Source organism: Rhinatrema bivittatum, chromosome 2 (genome assembly GCF_901001135.1).
Source record: "Rhinatrema bivittatum chromosome 2, aRhiBiv1.1, whole genome shotgun sequence".
In the NCBI taxonomy this organism is placed as follows: Eukaryota; Metazoa; Chordata; class Amphibia; order Gymnophiona; family Rhinatrematidae; genus Rhinatrema; species Rhinatrema bivittatum.
In genome coordinates this window covers 465236-490213 of record NC_042616.1, presented here as the reverse complement: position 1 = coordinate 490213, position 24978 = coordinate 465236, and the positions used below count along the sequence as shown (strand labels likewise).

Genomic DNA, 24978 nt, shown 5'->3' with positions numbered 1-24978 from the left:
CCTCCAACTCAACACTTCTCTTCAGACTGGGATGAGGCCACTACAAGAGACAGGACCTGGAACTCTCCTGAAGTGGTAACGGATGCTGAACTCTTCAGACTGCGGATTCCACCTGGACAGGAGTGCCAACTGAAGAGGTTGCATGTGAGCAAATGCCCATAGTACTGAATTCAATGTAAATGCCATAGAACTCAAGACCTGCAAATAATCCCAGACCCTGGGTACTGAAAGATGCAACAGGGCTTGCAATTTCGTTATTTTGACTGAAGTGAGGAAAGCTATCACCACCTTGGTGTTGAAGTGTCCCCAGGTACTCCAGCAATTGGGAAGGAACTAAAATGCTCTTTTTCAGATTGACCACCCAACCCAGAGTCCACGACTTCTGCATGTCCAGCTGAACTGACTGCCAACACCCGGACTCAGACTTTGACCAAATGAGCCAGTATTCCAAAGAAGGGTGAATTAAGACCCCTTCCTTCCGTAGTGCTGCAGCTACCACTACCATGGCTTTGGTGAACATCCATGGCGCCGTCGCCAATTCAAATGGCAGAGCCCAGAAGTGGAAATGCTCTCTCAGAATCATGAACCACAGGAACTTCTTTTGCTCTGGTCGATTGGGTATGTGCAGATAAGCTTCTGTCAAATCCAACAATGAAAGGAACTCCCCTTTACGAACCACTGCTATCACTATACTCAATGCCTCCATTTGAAACTGCGGTATCCGAAGCGCTGCATGGACCTTTTTCAAATCCAGAATGGGATGAAAGTACCCCTCATTTTTCGGAACCACAAAGTAGATGGAATACCTTCCTTTTCCCAGTTTCCCCGGGAGAACAGAGACTAACACCTTCTTGCATTCCAGTCACTGCAGTGTTTCTGCATGGCTTCTCTCTTGACATAGGACCCACAAGGGGAGACCACGAAATCTTCCTGGATGGGATGAGCAAATTCTAACTTGTGGCTGTTTCTTATCACCTTTAGGACCCACTGGTTCATAGTGCCTTGGTCCACTCTTCATAAAAGAGAGGAAGTCTTCCCCTGACAGCTTCCAGGGAAGAGTGGACTGGTCTCGTTTCATTGAGAGGCCTTACTTCCTCCGGTCCCTTGATTGGAACTGTCCTGAGCGGTCCCCGAAAGGACTGCCGTCACCCTGAACCTTGTCTCAGAGGAGGAAGAACCCCTATTGTATGTATATTTATTTATTTATTTATTTATTTAAAGCTTTTCTATACCGACTTTCTTGAAACAAGTCAAATCAAATCGGTTTACATGGAACAGAGGCGTTAACCAAACGAAAACCATAACCAGAAGTAGCAGGAAAGTTACAATGAAACAAGGGAAGTAATCTGGGAGGATGGAAAAGCAGCGGTATAAACTATATAAATAATAGGTACTAGAGAGACCTACATCAGATCCATGAGGTGGCTATGTAATGTCAGTGCTAGTCTTGATTAGGGGAAGGCTTGTCCGAACAACCACGTCTTAAGATTCCTTTTGAAAGTCTGAAGACAAGTTTCCTGTCTGAGGTCCGGCGGTATGGCGTTCCAGATCGAAGGACCAGCTGTAGAGAAGGCCCGTAGCCTGATGGATGATCGGTGAACTGCTTTGTTTGGGGGAGCTTGTATCGATCCCTTATAAGCTACCCTGATAGGTCTTGTTGAAATGTGAAGTTTGAGAGGAAACTGAAGATCGAGGGGGACCTGATGGTGGATGCATTTGTGAATAATGGTGAGGGATTTGTGGAGGATTCTGAAACTAACTGGGAGCTAATGTAAATCCTTGAGGATCGGTGTAATGTGTTCTCTCCGATTGGTTTTTGTCAGAATTCTCGCTGCTGCATTTTGTAGCATCTGCAGGGGTTTTGTGGTAGAAGCTGGGAGACCTAGAAGAATCACATTACAGTAATCTAGCTTAGAGAACAAAATGGCCTGGAGAACGGTTCTAAAGTCGTGGTGGTATAGAAGGGGCTTGAGTCTTTTTAGCACATGAAGTTTAAAGAAGCAATCCTTGGTAGTCTGGTTTATGAACTTCTTTAAACTCAGATGATTATCGATTATGACTCCCAGGTCTCTTGCTTGTGAGATATAAGTGAGAGTGTTGGCTTGAGACTTCTGGTGTTGTTCGACATCTTCAGGGGTGATAAGGAGGAGTTCCGTCTTGGCTGCATTCAGCACCAGGTTAAGTCTGGTCAGGAGGAGGTTAATCTTTTGCAGATAGATGTCCCATTGCTTGAGAGCTTTTTCCAGGGATTCCGTTTCAGGGGTCAGGATTTGCACATCGTCTGCATAAATGTAGTATTTTAGATTTAAGGTCGTGAGCAGTTGGCAGAGGGGAAGGAGGTAGATATTGAACAGGGTGGGAGATAGCGAGGATCCTTGGGGAACTCCAAATGAGGAGTTGATGCGTGGAGATTCCTTATTATTTACTTTGACTACGAAGCCTCTGTTGTTGAGAAATGAGTCAAACCAATTGAGTGCTGATCCTGTTAGCCCTATATCTGCTAGTCGATTTACTAGGATGGAGTGGTTAACTGTATCGAATGCAGCGGAGATTTTGAGGAGCACTAATAAGAAGGAATGCCCTTTGTTAAGGCCTATGTTGATATAGTCTGTGAGGGAAATAAGGAGAGTTTCAGTGCTATGAGATTTACGGAAACCGTATTGTGAAGCATGGAGAAGTTTATGTTCTTCAAGATACTCCGATAGTTGGTTGTTAACCACTTTTATATCTCTGTCTCGAAAACAAGACTGAGGCAGGAAACCTTTCTTGTTTCCGTCTGGCTTATCCTTGGGCAACTTACATCCCTTAGATTCACCTCAGTGCTTTACCAGCTGCTCCAGGTCTTCTTCAAAGAGCAGCTTCCCTTTAAAAGGGAGGTTGCCCAGTTGTGACAGACCAGATATCCACTGACCAGTTTTGCAACCAGAGAGTCTCCTCGCTGATACAGCTGAAAGCATATTTTCAGTGGATGTTCAATCCAAATCATACAATACATCCACCACATAGGCCACTCCTGCTTCCAGGCGTACAGCCTTAGTAGCAGCAGAGGATACTGTGCTCTGCTCCTGAGGCTTCTGTACCCAGTGCAAACAGGTATGTTGCATAAAACTGCTACAGACCACAGCTCTCAGGCTTAAGGCCGAGACCTCAAACATCCTTAACTGGATTTCCAACTTCTGATCCCGACCATCCTTCAGTGCAGCCGGCCCTGCCACCAGGATGGAAGCATCCACTTTAGGGAGCATTAGCAACTCCAAGGCATACTCGGGTAGGATATATAGCTTTGCCATTACCCTGCTCACCTTCAGGCCCGCCTCCAGAGTATCCCACTCCTGAATAACCAGTTTCTTGACCTTTGTGTGGAACGGAAAGGTTTTTGGAAGTCCACACAAACCTTCCAGAATGGAAACCACCCCTTCCTGGTCAGACTCATCTTGAGGAATCTTGATGGAATGAGCAAGCATAACTCTTCTTTTCTGAACAATCTGACCACTCTAGGGTCATCCCCTTCAGCCATTGGGATGTTCTCCAGATTCGAAAGGTCTCAACCTCTCTCATCCACTGGAGGGTCTTTTCCAGGGTCTCCTAGAGAGAGTCCTCTGCCCTCTCTGAAACCTCTGCATCCTTGACTGATTTCCTTTTAAGGCCCAGCAGTCAGAGTCCCCCAGAGCCTCCTAGCCCTCTCCTTGTAAAATTGTGTCAGGCATCCACTGACAGCTTCCACAAGATAGTGGTCCAACCTGGCTTCATTGTGAGGATTTACTACCTCTGGTACCCTGACCAGAACTATCCCTGGGGGGTCTTCGGGAATTCTGAAAGGACTGCTGCCTTCCCGATCTTTGCTTTTGCAAGGCCGACAAAGAACCCTTGTTGGGGAAAATCCTTCTCATATTCTAGAAACGGGCGCAAGCTGGGAAAGTCTCCCTACCGCTCTTATCCTCTGGCAGCTTGTTCTACTCTCCCAAATGTTTCATCAGCTGTTCCAGGTCCTCTCCAAATAGTAGACTATTCCCATTGGGACAACTCACTGCTTAAATTTTATCAACTGACAAGAGCTCTAAGATCACTTCAACATGGTTTCCTTGAAATTCCTTCTTCCAAGGTAGTGCGGTCACACATTACTTGAGAAAGTGCTTTTTCGATAGATGTTTTTGGAATACCCTTCCGAAATAGATTTGCTTAAGGATTTTAGGGAACTAGCAAAAATATTTATTTAAATTATGGTTCTTTTCATAGTTTCTTATGTTTTTACTTCTACTTTTATTTTATCCGATATTATTATGGTTTTAATTTGTAATATTGGCTTTTATAGTATTTTGCTTATTTTTATTTGAAGTTAGTAATAAATATAAAATCATAAAATTGTCTTATTATTATGTTAATTTTACTATGTATGTATTTCTGTTCATCGTTCAGGCCTTCATTATGTTGAGCAATTAAGAAATTTAATAAATGTAAATATAGCTTCCCTTTAAAGGGAAGATTGCCCAACTGAGATTGACAACATATCCGCTGACCAATTTCGTAACCATAGAAGTTGGCATGCTGATACGGCCAGGAACATGCTCCTGGCTGAAGTACAGACTGAATCATACAGTACATCCGCTACATTTGCAACCACAGCTTCCAACTTGGCCACCTGCTTAGAATCGCCAGACAAGGCCAACTTCTTCCCTTGAAACTTTGTACCAAGGGTAAACAGGCCCTTTGCTTCAGACTATCACAGGGGGGGGCCCTGATTCCAGAGGTGGGAATGGCTGTCAGATCACTCACCAAGCACGGAGACTGGGGGGCGGGGGTGGTGGAGAGAAGAGATAACTTCACCGCCGCGCTCAGCTTCCTGCACCTGCTTGCTTTTCGGGGTTTGTTTTTTTTAATGGTTAATTTCACGCCAGTTCAAAAGCCAACTATCAGAGCAAGGCACTCATCTGAGAGACCATGGAAATCACCTCAGGAATTATCAACTGAGGGAGGGACCTTAAGGTATCAGCACAGGAGAGCGGGGCAAGATAATCTTCTTTTCTCCTAAACTTTAAAGCAATCCCCAGTAGGGAGATGCACATCTACCACCTGCTGGAGACGGAGAATACTGGCGGGCTGATGTCACTGCAGGGCTGTGTACATACTGCGATGTCTGTCTCCATCTGCTGGTAGGAGGTGCATAACCCACTGGTTCTGGATTCGTCTGACTAGACACTAAGACAGAAGAAAGAAATACTTCCCTGCTGTTGGCTGAAGACTTGGGGGGAAGACGACTTCAGGAGGGAAGAGGGAACCAGGATCCCTGGTTTCCAGACCCCTGGCTGCTGCGGGCTAAAGCCATTCAGGGATTGCCAAATCCCCCCCCGGCGCTCGCCCACCTCAACCACGAAGGTACCTAACACCTCAGGGAGCTTCTCTTTTAATCTTCTCTCTCTTCTAACATTTAGATCCCTTTTTCCCTTCTTCCAGGCTGCAGGTTTGCATCTCTAGCACCTGCTGAGGGGAGCGTAGGCGGCACTCGTGCTTAAGTCGCGGTGCCTGAAACGTTTTTACTCTCCCCTTCCGTCTGCTGGTAGCGGTTGCCTATGTCTGGACTGCTGTGGGGAATGAACAGGAACTCCTGCTAATGTCTTCTATTGCTCATCTGAATTGTGACTTGAAGAAGGGAGCATTAGCTCTTGAAAGCTCATCAAGGATTGTATAAAGGTAATCCGATAAAAACAAAACAGTATATGAAGGAGTATCTTTATTTAACCTTTTATTTCTGTGCACTGGGGCTGAATTCTGTGTCTGGAGGGCATTCCAGGCATGCACTGCCCCCCTCCTTTCTGTGGAAAAAGTATTTCCCGCTGACGTTCCCCAGCTTAACACCTTGAAGTTTCATACCCTGACCCCTTCACTTCTATAGCATCCTGTGCTTTACTGCCTCTAGCAAAGAGACATCCAGAGAAGCAGCCCGGGATTTGGGGGCCCTTCAGGAACGAGTAGAAGCACCCCCCCCTGCGGTACTGCACCCCAGCCCCGGGACGTTACGCACGGGGCACTAACTGCAAAACGAAACCGAGGTTCCTTAATGCAGGCCCGGCGAGCTGCAATCACAGAGAGCCCCAGGCTGCGCAGCCCTAACCAAGATACAGCGCCTGCAGACGCGGCTCGTGCATATTCATTAGGGACATCCAGAGAAGCAGCCCGGGGTCTGTGGCCCTCCAGGCTGGCGAGGGAAGACCCCTGCCCTCATGCTGGGCAGGTCTCCAGCAGGTCTCAGTTCTTGGTGAAGCTTCTGTGGGCAGGCGGTGACTGCACTCGGTCCCGGAGGGCGGGGAGATCCTGGTTCTCGTCTCGGTGACGTGGGGGGGGGGGGGGGGTGGGGGGTAAGCGCTCTCCCGCGGGCAGGACTCCCGGCCGCGTCTCGGCGCGGTGCAGTGCGCCGCTGCTCTGGTCCCCCCTTTCTCAGCCGGAGGTCCCCCCCCCCCAGGTGAGGCTCCAGGACGGGCTCCAGCGCCGGAGCGGCATCACCGCCGGTACATACTGAACGCCATGAAGCTGAAGAAGACGGTGACGCTGGCCAGGCAGACTGTGGCCGAGGCGGTGAAGTAGTGCTGGTACTGGACCTGGCAGTACCAGAGCAGCGCCAGCATGAGGAGGAAGAGCGGCACCATCAGGTTGCCCATGTTTAGGGAGGGTGCCGCCTGCTCGCCCCCTGCCCTGGCGCCGCTGGGCCCCTGGGGGGCGGCGTGCGGGGAGATGTGGCAGTGCAGCACGCAGTTATTAGCGAGGTGAAGGGACGCCATGGTCTGCGCGTCGTCGCGGAGCAGCTGGCCCTGGTAAATCAGCCGCACGAGGTGCTCCTGGCCCGGGAAAAACGTCCTGGAGAGAGAGAGAGAGGAGAGAGGAGAGAGGCAGATTACGAACAATGCTCGGTGCCGCCCGTCACCCCTAGCACTGCCTGAACTCTTTACATTCGCTCTTCCCTAAGGGAGACGCCCAGGATTTTAATACCTACATTATTCTGGGAGTGTCAGGCCAGATAGAGTAAGAGAGGCGGAAAGGCAGCAAACAACACGTGTAAGGGATGCCGAGCGGTAGAGCAAGGAAGGGGAGAAGTGCCAGCTTCTGAGAGGTGGAGAGGAGGGCACGGGAGGCACTGATTCCAGGCCGCGAGGGGGGTCCTGATTCCAGGCTGCGAGGGGTGGAGAGGGGGGCGCTGATTGCAGGCTCTGCGTGGTGGAGGGAGGAGAGGGGGGCGCTGATTCCAGGCTCTGAATGGTGGAGGGAGGAGAGGGGGGTGCTGATTCCAGGCTCTGAATGGTGGAGGGAGGAGAGGGGGGTGCTGATTCCAGGCTGCGAGGGGTGGAGAGGGGGGTGCTGATTCCAGGCTCTGAATGGTGGAGGGAGGAGGGGAGGCACTGATTCCAGGCTGCGAGGGGTGGAGAGGGGGGCGCTGATTGCAGGCTCTGCGTGGTGCAGGGAGGAGAGGGGGGCACTGATTCCAGGCTCTGCGTGGTGGAGGGAGGAGAGGGGGGCACTGATTCCAGGCTCTGAATGGTGGAGGGAGGAGGGGAGGCGCTGATTCCAGGCTCTGAATGGTGGAGGGAGGAGAGGGGGGCGCTGATTCCAGGCTCTGCGTGGTGGAGGGAGGAGAGGGGAGCACTGATTCCAGGCTCTGAGTGGTGGAGGGAGGAGGGGAGGCACTGATTCCAGGCTCTGAGTGGTGGAGGGAGGAGAGGGGGGTATCAGAGTGACATCTGCTTTTCCTCATATTCAGTAAAGATCTTAGTTTGGAAAAGAAGGAAGTAAGTATTTATAAGAATAGAAAACGTCATAATTAAAAGGCAAACGTGAGTGAAGAAAGGGGAGCCCTGGGCAGTGCCTGGCAGGTGTACAAAGGTTTGGTAACGCCCCGTCTGAAGAGGAGGAGGAGGACTACAGATATCTGAAAGGCGAGGTGCAGGAGAATACGAGATCTGGGGCTCTCTCACCGGCTTGATAACCCCATGGGCCAGTGGCTGCTGTGACTTTCTCCTCCATGGCTGAGCGCACTGCCCAAGAAAGAATCAAAACGCCACCAGGCCAGAGAAAACAGCCAAATAAAAGTTATGAGGGGAGAGCGAGAGAGTGCGAACGTTCATCAGCCACTGCTCGGTGAGGATGGCAGGCAGGAAAGCGTCCGAGGATACAAGACCCCCTAAGGTCCCACCGTGGTTATGACCGCAACATCCAGGGGTCCTGTGGCCATTCACCACCGCACCAATTCAGTCAAGACGAGGCGCGCATAACTTGCCAGAGTGACCCTACTGGATGAGTGCTTGCGTTTCCGCTGGGACTTCGAGTTATTAGTGCACTAGCAGGCTGGCCGCACACTACCAGCGCCGACTAATTCATCCAATCACTCTGTCTCCAGTTTCTTTTTTTTTTTTTTTTGCGGCTAAGGATCGATCCTCTTTGCTTATCCTATACCTTCTTGAAGTCTCTTAGCATTTCGTCCTCCAGCACCTGCTCACAGAGGGAGCTCTATGCATCCACCCGCACGCCATCCATGAAAAACAACCACAAACTCTACAAAGAGAGGCTTAACGCACTCAAAACACATTCACTAGCAGAAGGAATGGGTGGGGCTATGAGAGAACAATTCAAATATTTAGCAGGCATTATGGACGCGCAAGCAAGAAAACCTCGCTCATTCACTCCTGCCTTTTCACTTGTTTTGATTTAGGGTGCACTGGATGCACAACCTGAGCAGGTATGGGGAGGAGAGGACACGAGGTGAGAGCTGTGAGCAAACAAACCAGAAGACCGCAGGGGTTGAGCAACCCGAAGGTTAGAAACGATCCAAATGGAGAATAAAAACGGAAGAGATCACACTGCCTCTGAACTGAGCCAAGCTGGGACTGTGGCTTGAGTACTGTCGTTTGGGGCAGTTCTGGTTGCCCCAAGTCAAGAAAGACGGCGGAAAAAGAAAAAAAGTGCAGAGGAGGGCGACAAAATCAATAAATCGATAAATAGGAAGGAGCATCCCTCCTAGGATGAGGGGCTACGTAAGCGAGAACTCTTCAGCTTGGAAAAAACAAAAGAGAGGGCTGAGAGGGAACAGGATAGGAAGTTATGAAATCATGAGTGGGGCGAACGGATAAATACAAGGAGGGTTCTTTACCCTTTCACATGCCGTGAAATCAAATCGTAGGAAGTACTTCGTCACTCAGCGCACTCTGTTGCCAGGGAATGTGGTCAAGACGACAAGCACATTGGCCAGGTAGAGTAAAGAAAGTCATTGCTATCCCTGGGAGTGAGTAATGGGAAAGGAGAATTTACTACTTACCTAATAATTTCCTTTCCTTTAGTGAGGGTAGGTCAACCCCAGCAGGTGGAGACAGAGCAAAAGTGAAGTCACGGCCATATAGTCCTGCCCAGACGACACCAGCCCGCCAAACTGTGGACAAAACTGATTATACTTGAAAATTATCATCAGCAGTCAACCAAAAGAAACATACTTAGCAAACTAAGGGCTAGAGAAGCCACTTACCAGAGAAAGAATTATAGTCTGAACAGCTCGCCCGAAGAAAGGCTAACCAAAAATTCAATCAACAGGTAACCAAGGGTGGGTCTGGGATTGACCTACCCATCACTAAAGGAAAGGAAATCATCAGGTCATTTCTCCTTCCTTGGCATTCAGGCAGATCAGTCCCGACAAGTAGGATGTACCAAAGCTAATGTTGAGAAGGGCAGGAGGCTCCCAGTGGTCCAGTCAACCCCACCCGTGCAAATGCCGCATCCTCCTAGCCCTAACATCCAAGCAGTAATGCTTGGAGAAGGTGTGCAAAGATGACCATGTTGCTGCTTGGCAAATTTTATCAGGCGACAAACGAAGTATTGCCCACGATACCGCCTGAGCCCTCGTGGAATGTGGTCTAACCTGCTTTGGTAAGGCCACCTCAGCAGCCAGACAGACCACCGTAATGACTTATTAAGCCAGTGGGTCATCGTTGCCCATGTTCCCAGTGCCCTGGTTACCTCCACCATGGAGCACAACCAGGCAGACAGGCTTCCGATCAGCTTTAGTCATCTCCAAGTACCGCAGTAAATGATGCTTGACGTCCAAGAAACGCGAAAGATGATACTCCGCTCTATTGCTGTTCCTGTCCGAGGTGGGCAAAGAAACGGACTGATTCAAATGAAACTCTGAAACCACCTTGGACAAATAAGGAGGGCACAGACCGAAGCTCAACCGAACCCGGAGAAAAAGGGGTTCACGGCAGAAAGAGCATGCAGCTCAGAGACCAGACATAAGAACATAAGAAATTGCCATGCTGGGTCAGATCAAGGGTCCATCAAGCCCAGCATCCTGATTCCAACAGAGGCCAAAACCAGGCCACAAGAACCTGGCAATTACCCAAACACTAAGAAGAACCCATGCTACTGATGCAATAGCAGTGGCTATTCCCTAAGTATAATTGATTAATAGCAGTTAATGGACTTCTCCTCCAAGAACTTATCCAAACCTTATTGGAACCCAGCTACACTAACTGCACTAACTACCTTTTCTGGCAACAAATTCCAGAGCTTTATTGTGCGTTGAGTGAAAAAGAATTTTCTCCGATTAGTCTTAAATATGTTACTTGCTAACTTCATGGAGTGCCCCCTAGTCCTTCTATTATTCGAAAGTGTAAATAACCGAGTCACATGCCAAACAGATAGCTACCAGAAAAACTGTCTTCAAGGTAAGCCATCGCAAGGAAAGTACACAGAGATTGAAAAGTCAGACTTGCCAAAAACACAAAGACCGTCAGCTCCCATTCTACTGGGCCCAAGTTTCTCCTTCTGAGGAAATCAGCTCTGATCTTGTCCTTTCTAGCAATGTGAAAGGCAGATATGCTTAGGCGGTGCTGCTCTAGCTTGTTGATGTTCCACTGTCACTCTGCCACATTCCAGCACACTTGCAACACGAACTCCTGACACTGAGCACCCCTCCCAGTTCCAGAGACTTGCATTTGTCGCAAGTACCAACCAATCTGGCATCATGGAAATTCCTTTCCTGAGATGATTTGCCTGTAACCATCAGTCCAGCTGGGATATCACCTCTAATGGGAGGAACAGCCTCATTGCATAGTTCTTCGACTGCGTACTCCATCAGGAGAGCAACGTACTCTGAAGAGGGTGCATACGTGCCCTTGCCCAGGGAACCACTTCTAATATGGCAACATCAACCCCAGGACCTGCAGATAAGATCCCAAGGTCGAACAAAGAGTTACACAGGGTTCGAACTTGCAATATCAATGTGTAGATCTCGGACTCCAACAGAAATACTCTGCCCCACCTTGTATCGAATGCAACTTCGAAATACTCCAGGACCTGAGACGGCTGCAAATTGCTCTTGGACCAAATTCACTACTGAGCCTAGTTCCTGTAACAAGGAACCCGTCCTACAGGAAGCAGGAAGACTCTCTTCCACAATCTTGGCTCAAATCAACCAGTCTTCCAGATAGAGGTGAACTAAAATGCCTCTCCTTGCAGAGAGCCACTGCTACTACCACCACCACCATGACCTAGGAAAAAGATATTAGTTACCACAGCTAGCCAAAAAGGCAAGGCTTGAAACTGGTAATGATGATATAGATTAGCAAATCGTAGGAACCGCTGTATATGCATATTCCCGATGGATGGGAATATGCATATACATCTGTCAGATCTAGAGATGTAAGGTACTCTCCTGCATGAGCTGCCATCATGACAGAGCGCACCGTTTCCACTCTGGAATGCATGACTCGTAAATTTTATTTATTTATTTATTTATTATTTTTATTATACCGAGTTTCATGATGGAATCACATCAACCCGGTTTACAATTAACAATGTGAGTAAAGGCAGAGAGTAACATAGTAAAACATTTCCCAATTCAACGTCACATATAGAATGAAACTTAACAGATATAATAACAATATTTAGGATGTGAGAAAGTTACAAAAAACAGGGAAAAATAACTAGGATCTGAAAAGGGGGAGGAAATTGAAGGAAGAATATTAACATTTTAGCCAACTGTATCAATTAATAAATATGTATAGTATAAAAATATAGATGAGTAGCAAAAATGATCAAATATGATGCTGTTGTGAATTATAATAATAAGATGCTGTGACTGCGTATGAAGTTAGTGGGTTTATTACAGTTCACTAACTTTGTGTTTGTGCTGATGGGTGGGGAATTTAATCCAGTTCTGGGAACGCTTTTTTAAAAAGCCACGTTTTTAGTCTCTTCCTAAAAGTTGGGGCGCATGGTTCTTGTCTTAAGTCCGGTGGGATGGAGTTCCAGAGGATTGGACCTGCTGATGAAAGAGCTCTTGAACTGTAGGATTTATGTTGGTAAGTTTTGGCATGAGGTACCTGAAGTGATTCTTTGTAATGTTCCCTGATGGGTCTGGCGGCTGTGTATTTTTTAAAAGGGATTTGTAAGTCAAGTTGAGTGTGTTGATGGATGTTCTTGTAGATAATCATGATGGTTTTGTACATAATTCTGAAGTGGATCGGTAACCAATGAAGGTCTTTGAGGATGGGGGAGATATGGTCGATTTTCCTGGAGTTTGTAAGTATTCTAGCTGCTGTGTTCTGTACCATTTGTAAAGGCTTGGTGTAAGAAGCTGGGAGGCCTAGTAGTAGAGAATTGCAATAATCTAGTTTGGAGAAGATTATTGCTTGCAGGATTGATCTAAAATCTTGCGTGTGGAAAAGTGGCTTTATTCTTTTCAGAATATGTAATTTGTGGAAGCAGTCTTTTGTAGTACGGTTTATGAATGGTTTGAGGTTAAGACGGTTATCTAGGATGGCTCCTAGATCTCTTACATGGGTGGTTTGTAGGAGGGTAGGTGGCTTTGAGAGCGTGATGTTGTTTTCAGGTGCTATAAGGAGATATTCCGTTTTCGACGCATTAAGGACTAGGTTTAAGCTGGTAAGGAGGTGTTTGATTTCTAGTAAACAACTATCCCAATATTCCATTGTTGACGAGATTGAATCTTTTATAGGGATCACAATCTGTACGTCGTCCGCGAAGAGGAAGTGTTTAAGGCATAGTTTTGTGAGTAGTTGACAGAGTGGTAGGAGGTATACATTAAATAGGGTGGGTGAGAGGGATGAACCTTGTGGCACCCCTCTGGTGGAGTGGTGATATTGGGATTCTGTATTGTGAATTTTGACCCTATATCCTCTGTTTTCTAGGAAGGTTTTGAACCATGTTAGTGAAGTAGCTGTCACTCCAATATTTGCTAGTTGTTTTAAGAGGAGGTAATGGTTGACGGTGTCAAAGGCCGCCGAGAAGTCGAGGAGGATTAGTAAAAATGCTTTGCCTTTATCGATGCCGGCGAGGAGGAAGTCTGAAAGTGCAAGAAGTAGTGTTTCTGTGCTTGCAGCTTTTCGAAAACCATATTGGTTTGGAGACAGAATGCCGTGGTCTTCCAAGTAGTTGGAAAGTTGGGTGTTCACCAATTTTTCCATTATTTTGGCTATGAATGGAAGGTTGGAAATAGGGCGGAAGTTGTTGGGATCACTTGGATTTAGATTCGGTTTTTTTAGGAGGGGTTTGATTGAAGCTGTTTTTAGATCATCTGGGTAGATACCCTGGGAGAGGGAACAGTTTATAATTTCGGCAAGGGATTTTGATATAGTATCAGGAATGAGAAGTAGCATTTTGGAAGGAATTTGATCAAAAGGGTGTGATGAAGGTTTCATTTTCTTCAGCACTGATTGTATCTCTGTGAGAGTGATGGGTTCGAATGCTTTAAGCTGTATATCTTTGTTAGGGAGAAGGTATGTGTTGTCTTGGGAGCTAGTGGTTAGTGATAGTTGATTGAGGAGGTCAGAGATTTTTTTGCTGAAATGAAGAGCCAGTTCGTCTGCTTTGGTCTGAGAGAATTCGGGTGGTATATCAGGAGTGATAGGTTTAGTGAGATTGGAAACGAAGGCGAATAGGGCTTTTGAGTCAAAGATGAGGTGATGAACCTGACGGGCATAGTAGTCTCTTTTTGTTTTCTGTGTACTGCTTTTGTATTGGTGGAGCGTGCGTTTGTAGTCTGAGAGTGAGGCTGGTGAAGGGGCTTTACGCCATTTTCTTTCTTTCTGCCGAAGTAGTTGTTTGAGATTTCTCAGTTCATCATTAAACCAGGGTTGTCTTTTGGATGCCTTTGAAGAGTGTTTTTTGGTGGTCAGTGGGCAAAGTGTGTTTGCTACTGATTTTGTTATTTTGGACCATGATTGAAGAGCGCTGTTAGGTGTAGAAACATCGATGGATGGTAATTCTGGGGCTAGAAGTTTGCTGAGGAGTTCAGAGTTACATGTTTTTTTGTAGAGGAAAGAAGGTCTTGAGTCAGGCTTGGAATCTGGTTGTAGTAGGGAAAAGCTGGTGGAGATTAAGGAGTGGTCTGACCATGGGACTTGTTGACAGTCAGGTTGATTTGTTTGGGAAATGCCGGCATTTGTAAAGAAGAGGTCGAGTGTGTGTCCTGCTTTGTGAGTGGGTTTGTTGATTTGTTGTTTGAAACCCATTGCGGACATTGCGGTGAGGAAGGCTTCGCAGTTCGTTGAAAGGGGAATTTTGTCAACATGTAAGTTGAAGTCACCCAAGATTATAGCTGGGGAGTCAAGGTTTAGGTGTAAAGTTATAGTTTCTAGAATAGGAGAGGTGTTTGACTCTAGCAGGCCTGGAGGGGCGTAGACTAGAAGGATTTGGAGATCTTCTGATTTGAACAATCCTAGTTCTAATTTGGTATTTGTGTTGATAGGATAGAGAGAGAACCTCAGGGATTTTTTGGCAGCTAGAAAGATACCCCCTCCTCTTTTTTTTTGTCTTGGGATAGAGAAGAAGTCGTAGATCTGTGTTGGTAGTTGGTTAATAAGTGCGATGTCAGTGGGTTTGAGCCATGTTTCTGTTATGGCGCAAAAATCCGGTGTTGAGTCCAGCAGTAGGTCGTTAAGTATTAATGTTTTGTTGGTAATTGATTGTGCGTTAAATAGGAAGATGGTAAATAAGGTGAGACCTAGAAACTGTGTGGTAGGGGAAATCATGATTGGGATGAGGGATTTGTAGGTGCGTGGGCGGCAGAGCATTGTCTGTTGAATGAATGCTTGTTATAGGTACCAGGGGAATGAATGAATGAATGAATGCTTGTTATAGGTACCAGGGGAATGGCCGTATGAATGCTATTGTAGGTCGGATAAGAGTTGGATGAATGCTGTATTGAGCTGGTTTGGTGCTGGTTGAATGCTGCTGTGAGTTGGCTGAGTGCTGGTTGAATGCTGCTGTAAGTTGGCTGAGTGCTGGTTGAATGCTGCTGTAAGTTGGCTGAGTGCTGGTTGAATGCTGCTGTAAGTTGGCTGAGAGCTGGTTGAATGCTGCTGTAAGTTGGCTGAGAGCTGGTTGAATGTTGCTGTAAGTTGGCTGTGTGCTGGTTGAATGCTGCTTTGGATTGAATGGGAGTTGGATGAATGCTTTTGTGAGCTGCCAAAGTAGGGGCAAGAGTGAAGTTTGAGTAGTCTTAGTCTGTCGTTGTTGAGTAGTCTGAGTCTGTCGTTGTTGAGTAGTCTGTGAAGTTTGCTTATTCTGAGTCTGGCGTTGTTGAGTGGATGCTGAAGCCCTGGAGAGTTGTCTGTCTGTGTTTGTAGCGTGGGTATGTTTCTGAGGTGCCAGGAGGTGCGAACCTCAATTCGCATCAAGAGATCCAGTATGGGCTGAAACCACCCTTCCTTCTTAGGCATGACAAAATTAATGGAACATCCTGTGGTTCGAGAACGGGAATCACTGCTTTCAGGTTTAACCACCATTGTAATATCGCTTCCACTTCTGAGGGGAGTTACATGGAAAGACCATTAAGGCATCCGGAGGAAAGTGAAGAAATTCTAGAGCATACCGTCCCAAATAACTTCGAGAACACATTGATCCGAAGTAATCTGCATCCATCTGTGATAAAAATGGGTTAGACGCCACCTATCTCCTGAACAAAGAGGTGAGCCCTCAAACCTTCAATGGGAAGACCGAGGAACTCCACCTCAAAAGTCCACATTCTTTTGGGGTCCTCAAGGGTGAAAAGGACTGAGACCTGTGGAAAGAACCTATCCTATAAGGTTGAAAACGCCCTAAAGGCTTTGCTTCAGGATAACGTCAATCCTCCTATCCTGAGCATCCTTCAGAGCCGCACCTCCCTCTACTGGGATGGTGGTACGTTTCATGACAGAACACACCAAGGTATCTACCCTAGGGAAATGCAACAGCTCTCTGGCCTGCGGATCCAAGGGGTATAAACCCACTAAGACGAGTTCTCCTTTAAAAGATGCCTCTGGTGCACTCCATTCCAGATTAATCAACTCCTGAGGAAGGTAACAAGAAGCCTTGCATAAGGTGACCAAAATAGGAAGCATCTTCTGCATGCTCAAGGAGTCAGGCCCAGCTACTTCCAGGATCTTCAAGGCCTGAGAGAGCAAACCCAGCAACTCATTTCTTGTGAAAGAAACAGAGAAGAGTTTGATATGGCTCCAAATCTGGGGGAATGTTCCCCGCCACCATCAGTATCATCCAGATCCACCTGCATTCGAGCTTAGTCAGGCTGCATTGTGTCAATTGCGCTTGACCGGGGAAACAAGCAGAGGAGCACTTGCAGCACATGGACCAACCTTAGTAGGCAGTGCAGATTCAGAAGACTGGTCCTGTAGAAGCGTCTGCAAACCCTGGAAGAATTCCACCCAGGAAAAAAGGAGGACGGGTCCATTCCAGGCCCCAGAGGCCCGCACCTGACGTCCTGAGAACCAGCGACTCATGACGACTCTGCCCGTGGATCAATCAAGGGAGGAGACAGCCCCGTCACGTCTCCCTCGGCCCACGTCCCTCAGACTGAGGAGATGCACCCTTGCTGGCAAAATCAGAAGGGGGTAGATCTTACCAAGCATCCGGGCAGCGCTGACACAGGCTTAAAGGAAGCTCCAGCTGAAAAGGCCCTGATGTGGCATGCAGCAGAAATAGATAAGCGCTTAGGCTTCTTCGCTGCAAGCTCCATAGCTGTAAGCGCGCAGAACGGTAAAAGCTCGCACCTGGAATATGCACGCACAAACCCACGTAAAAGCCCTCCCTGGTTGAGAACAGGAATGGATCCAGGCTACAGGGCGGGGGAGAGGGCTAAAGCCTTCACTGCAGAGCCTGACTCAGCCTGTAATCGCTATTAAACTTTTTGGTCCACGCCAGTCAAGGCTCCTGAACCGAGAGCACTCGACCGAGGGAGGGACTGCATGGTATCATCTTAGGAGGCGAGCGGCGCTGTATAGGATGTCTCAACTTTCCGTTATTTCCTTTCGATTTCTTTCCTTCTCTCTACTCCCCTGAAGGGAAATGCAGGTCTATCACCTGCTGGAGCCGGTGAATGTTGCGGCGGGACTATGATGGCTGTGATCTCAGCTTTCGCTCCGTCTCCATCCGTTGGCAGGAGCTGCAGAACCCACTCATTGGGACCGACCTGCCCGAACACCAAGGAACAGGGTCTACTTCAAGGGGTCTGCCCTGGACTGGGCCACTGTCAGACAGGATGCTGGGCTCAATGGAGCTTAGTCTAACCCAGCATGGAAATTCTTGTTCTTAAGACAACCGAAGAAAACCGCAGAGCAGCTCTCAGCCCCAGGAGTCCGAGCGACTGTATGGTGAGACAAGCAGGGAATGAACGAGGGCCATGGAAGCACCGATGTGAAGCGGCGGCAGAAATCAATACAGGCCACATCACATTCACAAGTGGAGGCAGAAAAGAGAGAGAGAGAGAGAGAATCAGGAGATAAAGTGAAAGGAAACTTACAAATCCCTACGCTGGCACAAAGTTAAAATGCAAAAGGTGCAACTGGAAAACAGACAGACAGACAGTGACCGGAGAGGGAGAGACATCAGGATCACATAAATACAAAAAAGGTGAAGATCCAGATATCACACAAGAATCGCTAAAACCACCCGTCATGTCACACTCTCGCTTTCCGTCAGCAGCTGCAGCGCAGTCCCCGTCTAACACTACTTAACATTTCTACAGCGCGTCGCCCTCCCTGCAGATCGTGCCCGTGATGAACGGGAACGCAGTGCAAGCCAGACGGGCAGACAGAACGGCAAAACTGCACGGCTCAGGACTCCTGCAAGTCCCGAAGAGCCACCAGGAAGGGAGCAGCTCATTGCATCAGGAGTGACCGAGGCAGCAACGAAAGACTCCCAAGGGCAGGACCCTGTCAGAAAGGCATTGGCAGAGAGACAAGAGGAAGGATATGCAAACATGGCCAGAGAAGCCAGGGTCCGCAGGGCAACGTGGCGAGGCAGCAGAGGAAAGCCGACCACCAGGAACGTGAACAAAAGAAAACAGAGGAGAGCAGTTTCCGTGGGCCGAGGCAGCGACGACGGCGTTAAAAGGAAGATTGGAGGAACTTGCTGGGCCAGGCCCGGAAAGAGGAAGCTAGGAAGAGTCTCGGGCCCGAGCATCACAGGATGGGAGTGAAACATCTCCCAAGGAACATTCGAGTCAGCCAAGGAACTGGGACGTAGGCAAGCCCTGAAGCAAGAATGATCGTGCAAAGCAGCCGGAAGAAAGCCATGAACTTATCCAGACAGAGAAAAGCACCCGGGGAGCACAGCTGCGGGTTTCAGGACGGCACTAAGAGAGGAAACGGGCAGAGCCTGAAGCAGGAATGATCCTGCAAAGCAGCCGGAAGAAAGCCATGAACTTATCCAGACAGAGAAAAGCACCCGGGGAGCACAGCTGCGGGTTTCAGGACGGCACTAAGAGAGGAAACGGGCAGAGCAGACTCCAGTAGAGAGGGGGCAGGGGGGTTTTCCAGGTGACGCGGCTTCTCTCCCCTCTCGTGTCTGACTCACTTTGTCGTCTCTGAAGGAGAGGAGACGACCACGGCCTCCCCTGTGTGCGCAGGTGCCGCCCCCTCGCCCTCCCACCCAGTCTCACCTTTTTATGTAGCTGAGCGTGTCCTCCGGCCTGACTCGGATTAACCTCTCGCTGTCATTCAGGAACTTCAGCCGCAGGACCATTAACTCCGCTGAACCCGCGGGGGCGGACACGGGGCCGGCGCGGAGGCTCCCGGGTGGACACGCCAGAGGTGAAGGGCCTTCCGCGGGGCCGCCTTCGGGGCCCGCAGCGTTTATTCTGTGCCTCAGGCCGGCCGGGGCGGTGGACTCCGCAGGGGATGGGGAGGAGGAGGAGGCGTCTGCGGAAGACGGGAGGGCGTTTTCCCCCCGTTCCTCTCCCGCCCGCTGGCTGGGAGGAAAGGCGGGGGCCGCAGAAGCAAAGGGCGTGCTCCCCCATTCCGAGGTGTGCGTGGACACCCAAGCCAAGCCCAGCACCAGCAGGCAGAAAACCAGGGCGAAGAGGAGGGTCACTTCATCTCCTACGCCTTCAATGAGGGCCATGGCGCGGGGCAAGCCAGCACTAGGGACCTGCGGAGGAAAAGATGCAACAAGACAAAGCAAGATCAGCACCAAGTATAAGTCAAATCAATCCACTGCCGTCTCACGAGAGTCACTGGGAGATGGAAATGAACACAGACCACTTCCTCAGCGAGCGCTCTCAAAAGAGACAGCAAAGGATGAGAGAAAGGGATACAGGTGGAAGGGGTTACTGGAGGGGGGGGGGGAAGGAGTTGCTGGAGGGGTTAAAGGTGGGAAGGGATCACTGGAGGGGATTAAGAGCTATTGTACAGGATGATAGGAAAATTGGTCCTTACCTGCTAATTTTCGTTCCTGTAGTACCAAGGATCAGTCCAGACTGCTGGGTTCTGCCTCCCCTCCAGCAGATGGAGTCAGAGAAACAAACCAAAAAGACACCCCCTATATAACCTGGTGTGCCACCTGCAATCCCCCAGTATAATGAATATCCAAGCAGAATGACATAAATTTCAATAACTATTGACTAGATCAATCCAAACTGTAACTTTGACAAAAAAGAGAAACCCGAAAAGGTAAAAAGAACTCGTGCCAGAAAACAATGATGGCGAAGCATCAGTACCTAATATTGTGAAGAGAAACTCTGCAAAATGGAAATACAATCAGCTGAGCGGACTCTCGCAGACTCATGGGCGGGCGTCTGGACTGATCCTTGGTACTACAGGAACGAAAATTAGCAGGTAAGAACCAATTTTCCTTTCCCTGTACGTACCAGGATCAGTCCAGACTGCTGGGATGTACCCAAGCTGCCCTAAGAGGGGTGGGACCTAGAGAGTCCCGCTCGAAGTACACTGTCACCAAAAGTATCTACGTGTGGGTCCCTGATGTCCAAACAGTAATGCTTAGCAAACATGTGCAAGGATTTCCAAGTGGCTGCAGTGTAAATCTCTTGAGGAGACACGCACTGGCTCTCTGCCCAGGAAGCCGCTTGCGACCTGATGGAATGCACTTTAAGACCGTCTGGTACCTGTTTTCCGTGACATATGTAAGCTGAGGCAATAGCCTCCTTCGACCAGCGCGCAATGATAGTCTTAGAAGCCTTAGACCCCTTCTTTGGATCACTCCATAAGACAAACAAATGGTCAGAAATATGGAAGGGATTTGTCACCTCCAAGTACTGCAAGAGACTATGACGAACATCCAACCGCCGCAGATCCCGAAGTTTTATCCACTTCTGTAAAGGCTGGCAACTCCACCGTCTGGTTGACGTGAAAAGCCGAAACCACCTTAGGCAAAAAGGAGGGTACCGTCCGAAGTGAAACCCCCGAGTCAGAAATCCGTAAGAATGGTTCTCTGCACGACAATGCCTGAAGTTCGGAGATTCGTCTGGCCGAACAGATAGCCACGAGAAACACAGTTTTTAGTGTCAGATCCTTCAAGGTTGCCTGCTTGAGAGGCTCAAAAGGAGAACCAAATTCAAACTCCACGAGGGACAAACCGCGTGCAGCGGCGGTCTCAGCTGTTTGGCTCCCTTCAAAAAACGGATTACATCCGGATGGCCCGCTATAATAGAGCCATCGACCCTACCTCTTAAGCATCCTAATGCTGATACTTGGACCCAGAGCGAACTGTACGCCAAACCTTTCTTTAAGCCCTCCTGCAGAAAGGCAAGGATATGAACGATGGAGGTCTTCCGCTGGGAAACCCTCTTCATGCTACACCAAGAAGTAGAAGTTTTACGTGCTTGAAATAAAGTGGAAATCACTGCCTCCGGGTAGCCTTTCTTTCTTAATTGCCGCCGTTCATAAGCCAAGCTGCAAGATAAAAGTGAGCTGCCTAATCGAAAAATACTGGACCTTGCCGCAGTAGATTTGGCAGGTGACCCAGACGTAGAGGGTCTGGGTCACCTGCCAAACCTGCGGACCTGATCAACCTCGATCGCGAGGTTGATCAGGTCCGCAAACCAAGGTCTTCTTGGCCACTCTGGAGCCACAAGTATGACTGGACCCTGGTGGGATTCTATGCGCCTTAACACCTTTCCCACTAGTGGCCATGGAGGAAACACGTAGAGGAGAATGCCGGGAGGACCAGGGCATCCACCCCTTCCGATCCGTGTTCCCTTCTGCGACTGAAAAATCGAGCCGCTTTCACGTTTAGACGGGTCGCCATCAGATCCATGCGAGGCATCCCCCAACGTTGTACCACAAGGTGCATCGCCTCTTCGGACAATTCCCACTCTCCGGGATCTAGCTGTTGGTGACTGAGAAAATCTGCCTGGACATTGTCCACTCCGGCTATGTGGGATGCCACTATGCGGCCCAGATGGCGTTCCGCCCAGAACATTAGCTGGTCTGCCTCGGAGGCTACTGGCCGACTCCTTGTTCCTCCTTGTCGATTTATGTAAGCCACGGTGGTCACATTGTCGGAAAGGATCCGTACTGCCCGCTGCCAAACCAATGGAAGAAAACGACGCAGTGCTAGGCGGACTACTCGGGTTTCCAACCGATTGATGGACCACTTGGCCTGCAGAGGTGTCCACAGCCCCTGTGCTGTGTGCGATTGACAGACCGCCCCCCATCCGGAGAGGCTGGCATCCATCGTCACGATTAACCACTGTGGATTCTCGAGGTCTACCCCCCCGAAGTAAGTGATTCGGCACTAGCCACCTATCCAGGCTGGCTTGAGTGGTCTCCGGTAAGGGTAGGTGGAACTCCTCTGACCTTGGATCCCAGCGGGAAAGCAAGGCCCTTTGTAAGGGTCTCAGATGAGCAAAAGCCCAAGGAACCATCTCCAGGGTAGAACCCATAGAACCAAGTACCTGTAAATAATCCCATGCTTGGGAACCAGGAGAGCCAATAGATGGTGAACCTGAGTCATAAGCTTCTCCATTCTCAACTGAGGCAGGTAGACTTTGCCCACCGATGTGTCGAAACGAGCACCCAGAAACTCTAAGATTTGAGATGGGACCAGTTGGTTCTTGATATAACTGACCACCCAGCCTAATGACTGTAGACAGCGTATGACCGACGGAACTGCCTCCTTGCAAAGTTCTTCTGATTTCGCCCGAATGAGCCAGTCGTCCAGATATGGGTGCACTAGTATCCCCTCTCGCCGGAGACTGGCCACAAACACTACCATCACCTTGGTGAATACTCAGGGAGCTATCGCGAATCCAAAGGGAAGAGCACAAAACTGGTAGTTCTCTCCCAGCACCATGAACCTCAGGAATCTCTGATGGTGCTCCTGAATTCCTATATGAAGGTAAGCTTCCATCAGATCCAAAGAAGCCAAATATTCGCCCCTGTGGACGGCCGCTATGACGGACCGTAACGTCTCCATACGAAACCGAGGGACTCGTAAAACCTTAAGAACATAAGAAATTGCCATGCTGGGTCAGACCAAGGGTCCATCAAGCCCAGCATTCTGTTTCCAACAGAGGCCAAAACCAGGCCACAAGAACCAGGCAATTACCCGAACACTAAGAAGATCCCATGCTACTGATCCAATTTATAGCAGTGGCTATTCCCTAAGTAATCTTGATTAATAGCCATTAATGGACTTCTCCTCCAAGAAATTATCCAAACCCTTTTTGACCTTGTTGACCTTCTTTAGATTTATTTATTTATTTATTTATTTATTTATTTATTTATTTAAAGGGTCTTTTATACCGATATTAGTGGAAACATCATATCGGTTTACATCAAACCATGGAAAAAGAAAGGAATTTACAAAAAACAGGGGAGAGGGGAGGGGGTAAAAGGAACCAATAGGATAGCATGGAAAGCGCAAGAAATCAGACAGGCGAACTTGAAAACTTAAAGAAGAAAAGCAGTATCAAATCTAAACGTAACATTACAAGATAGATCCAAGATAGGTCGAAACGCGCCTTCCTTTTTGGGAACCATGAAGTAAATGGAGTATCGACCGGTTCCACATTCCCGCGGTGGAACTGGAACAATCGCTCCTAGGGCCTTCAACCGCCTCAAAGTTTGAAGAATCACCTGACGTTTTGCTGGCGCCCCGCCGGGAGACACAAGAAACAAATCCCAAAGAGGCCGAGCAAAAATCCAAAGCGTAACAGTGATTTATAATATCCAGTACCCATTGGTCCGACGTGATTCTGGCCCATTCCTCACGAAACCACGACAACCGTCCCCCTATCTGCGGGACGGAGGAATGAGCCGGCGCGGCTTCATTGGGGGGAGTTTTGTTGGCGGTGAAACCCTGGGAAGAGCCACCGCGGGAAGGTCATCTGCCACGAAAGGACTGAGGTCACGCCTGTGAGCGTCCTGCCGGTTGTCGACTGGCAAAGGAAGCCCCTCCCACTGCTAGACCGAAAACGACGTTGCCCACGGAAACGCCCCCAAGCGGAGCTGAACTGCCGATACGAACGGGGCTTAATCCTCCGGAAGCTTGTAAACCTTGTTATCCCCCCTAAGGGCCTTAACAAGTGGTTCCAGATCATCGCCAAACAACAATTTTCCCTTGAAAGGAAAAGAAGCTAACTGAGACTTAGGCACGGCATTTCAGCGCGCGAAAAATAAAGAAAAAAAGGCAGCCGGGCGAAAAAGTGCGCCCCGTCCGGGCAGGGACCAAATAGAAAAAGAAATTATTATCCCTTTTCTTTTTTTTTTTACGTCCCCGCCAGTAAGAAATAAAAATGATCAGCACCTTCCGGAGGAATATTCGTCTCCGTGAATGATGGGGGGGTGGGGAGAGAGTGATCGGCCCACCGATTAATACTCCCCCTAACTCACCGGGCAGCAGCACTAACTCCGGGAAACGGCCTTAGGGCATTGCCCTGCCGGCGTGACCTTCAATAGCCGCTGACCAAATCTTTTATCCTCCATTTTCTGGTTTGTTTTTTTTGAAACTTTATTGAATCTAAAAACTTTTTTTTTTTTTTAAGGAAACTGATCTAGTCAATAGAAGATCCCCCTCAAATCAAACCTGCTACCCCAGAGAGGTAGAAATATGGCGAGGATCAGGACCGCAGGTTATGTCTCTCTTTCATCTGCTGGAGTCAGAGATATACAGAGGGATTGCGGGTGGCACACCAGGTTATATAGGGGGTGTCTTTTTGGTTTGTTTCTCTGACTCCATCTGCTGGAAGGGAGACACAACCCAGCAGTCTGGACTGATCCTGGTATGTACAGGAAAAGGGGATTACAGGTGTGGAGTTAGTATAGAGGGGCCATGGGTGTGGAAGGAGTTACTGGAGGGGTGAGGGGGATTATAAGGGAGGGAACTACTGGTGAGGGGGATTACAGGGGGAAGGAGTAACTGGAGGGGGGATTTATGGGGCAGAAAGCTACTGCTGGGCATGAAAGGGTTATGGGGGAGCTACTGAAGGGATGAGAGGGGGAAGGAGTGACTGAGGTGGTAAGTGGGAGTTACAGGCTGGAAGAAGTTAATGTAGGAGTAAGAAGTTGCAAGACAGGAGTTACTGGAGGGTTAAGGTGGAGGGATTTTCTGGGTGGGGAGGGGGGAGAGAGTTACAGGAGGGAGAAGGAAGGAGTTACTGGTGGGCATGAGGGGAGGGGGATGAAGACGATCCTGGATGAGGAGGAGGGAGTTACAGTGGGGAAGGAGTTACCTGAGGGGGATGAGGGA

General features: G+C 48.9%; 1 protein-coding gene across 1 annotated transcript; it reads right to left on the bottom strand.

The window, feature by feature from the left end:
* Positions 1-5711: 5711 nt before the first annotated feature.
* LOC115083426 (transmembrane and ubiquitin-like domain-containing protein 1) lies at positions 5712-19420 on the bottom strand. Its single transcript, XM_029587231.1, has 2 exons — positions 18932-19420; positions 5712-6849 (listed from the first exon to the last, which is right to left on the bottom strand). Exons 1-2 carry the CDS (start codon positions 19390-19392, stop codon positions 6495-6497), a joined length of 816 nt encoding a protein of 271 aa, XP_029443091.1. The 5' UTR covers positions 19393-19420; the 3' UTR covers positions 5712-6494.
* Between the last annotated feature and the right edge of the window lie 5558 nt (positions 19421-24978).

Coding starts and splice junctions, on each gene's coding strand:
- LOC115083426 (XM_029587231.1), bottom strand. CDS start 19,392: ATGGCCCTCATTGAAGGCGTAGGAGATGAAGTGACCCTCCTCTTCGCC. Junction 6,850..18,931: donor ACGCTCAGCTACATAAAAAG/GTGAGACTGGGT, acceptor CTCTCTCTCCAG/GACGTTTTTCCCGGGCCAGG.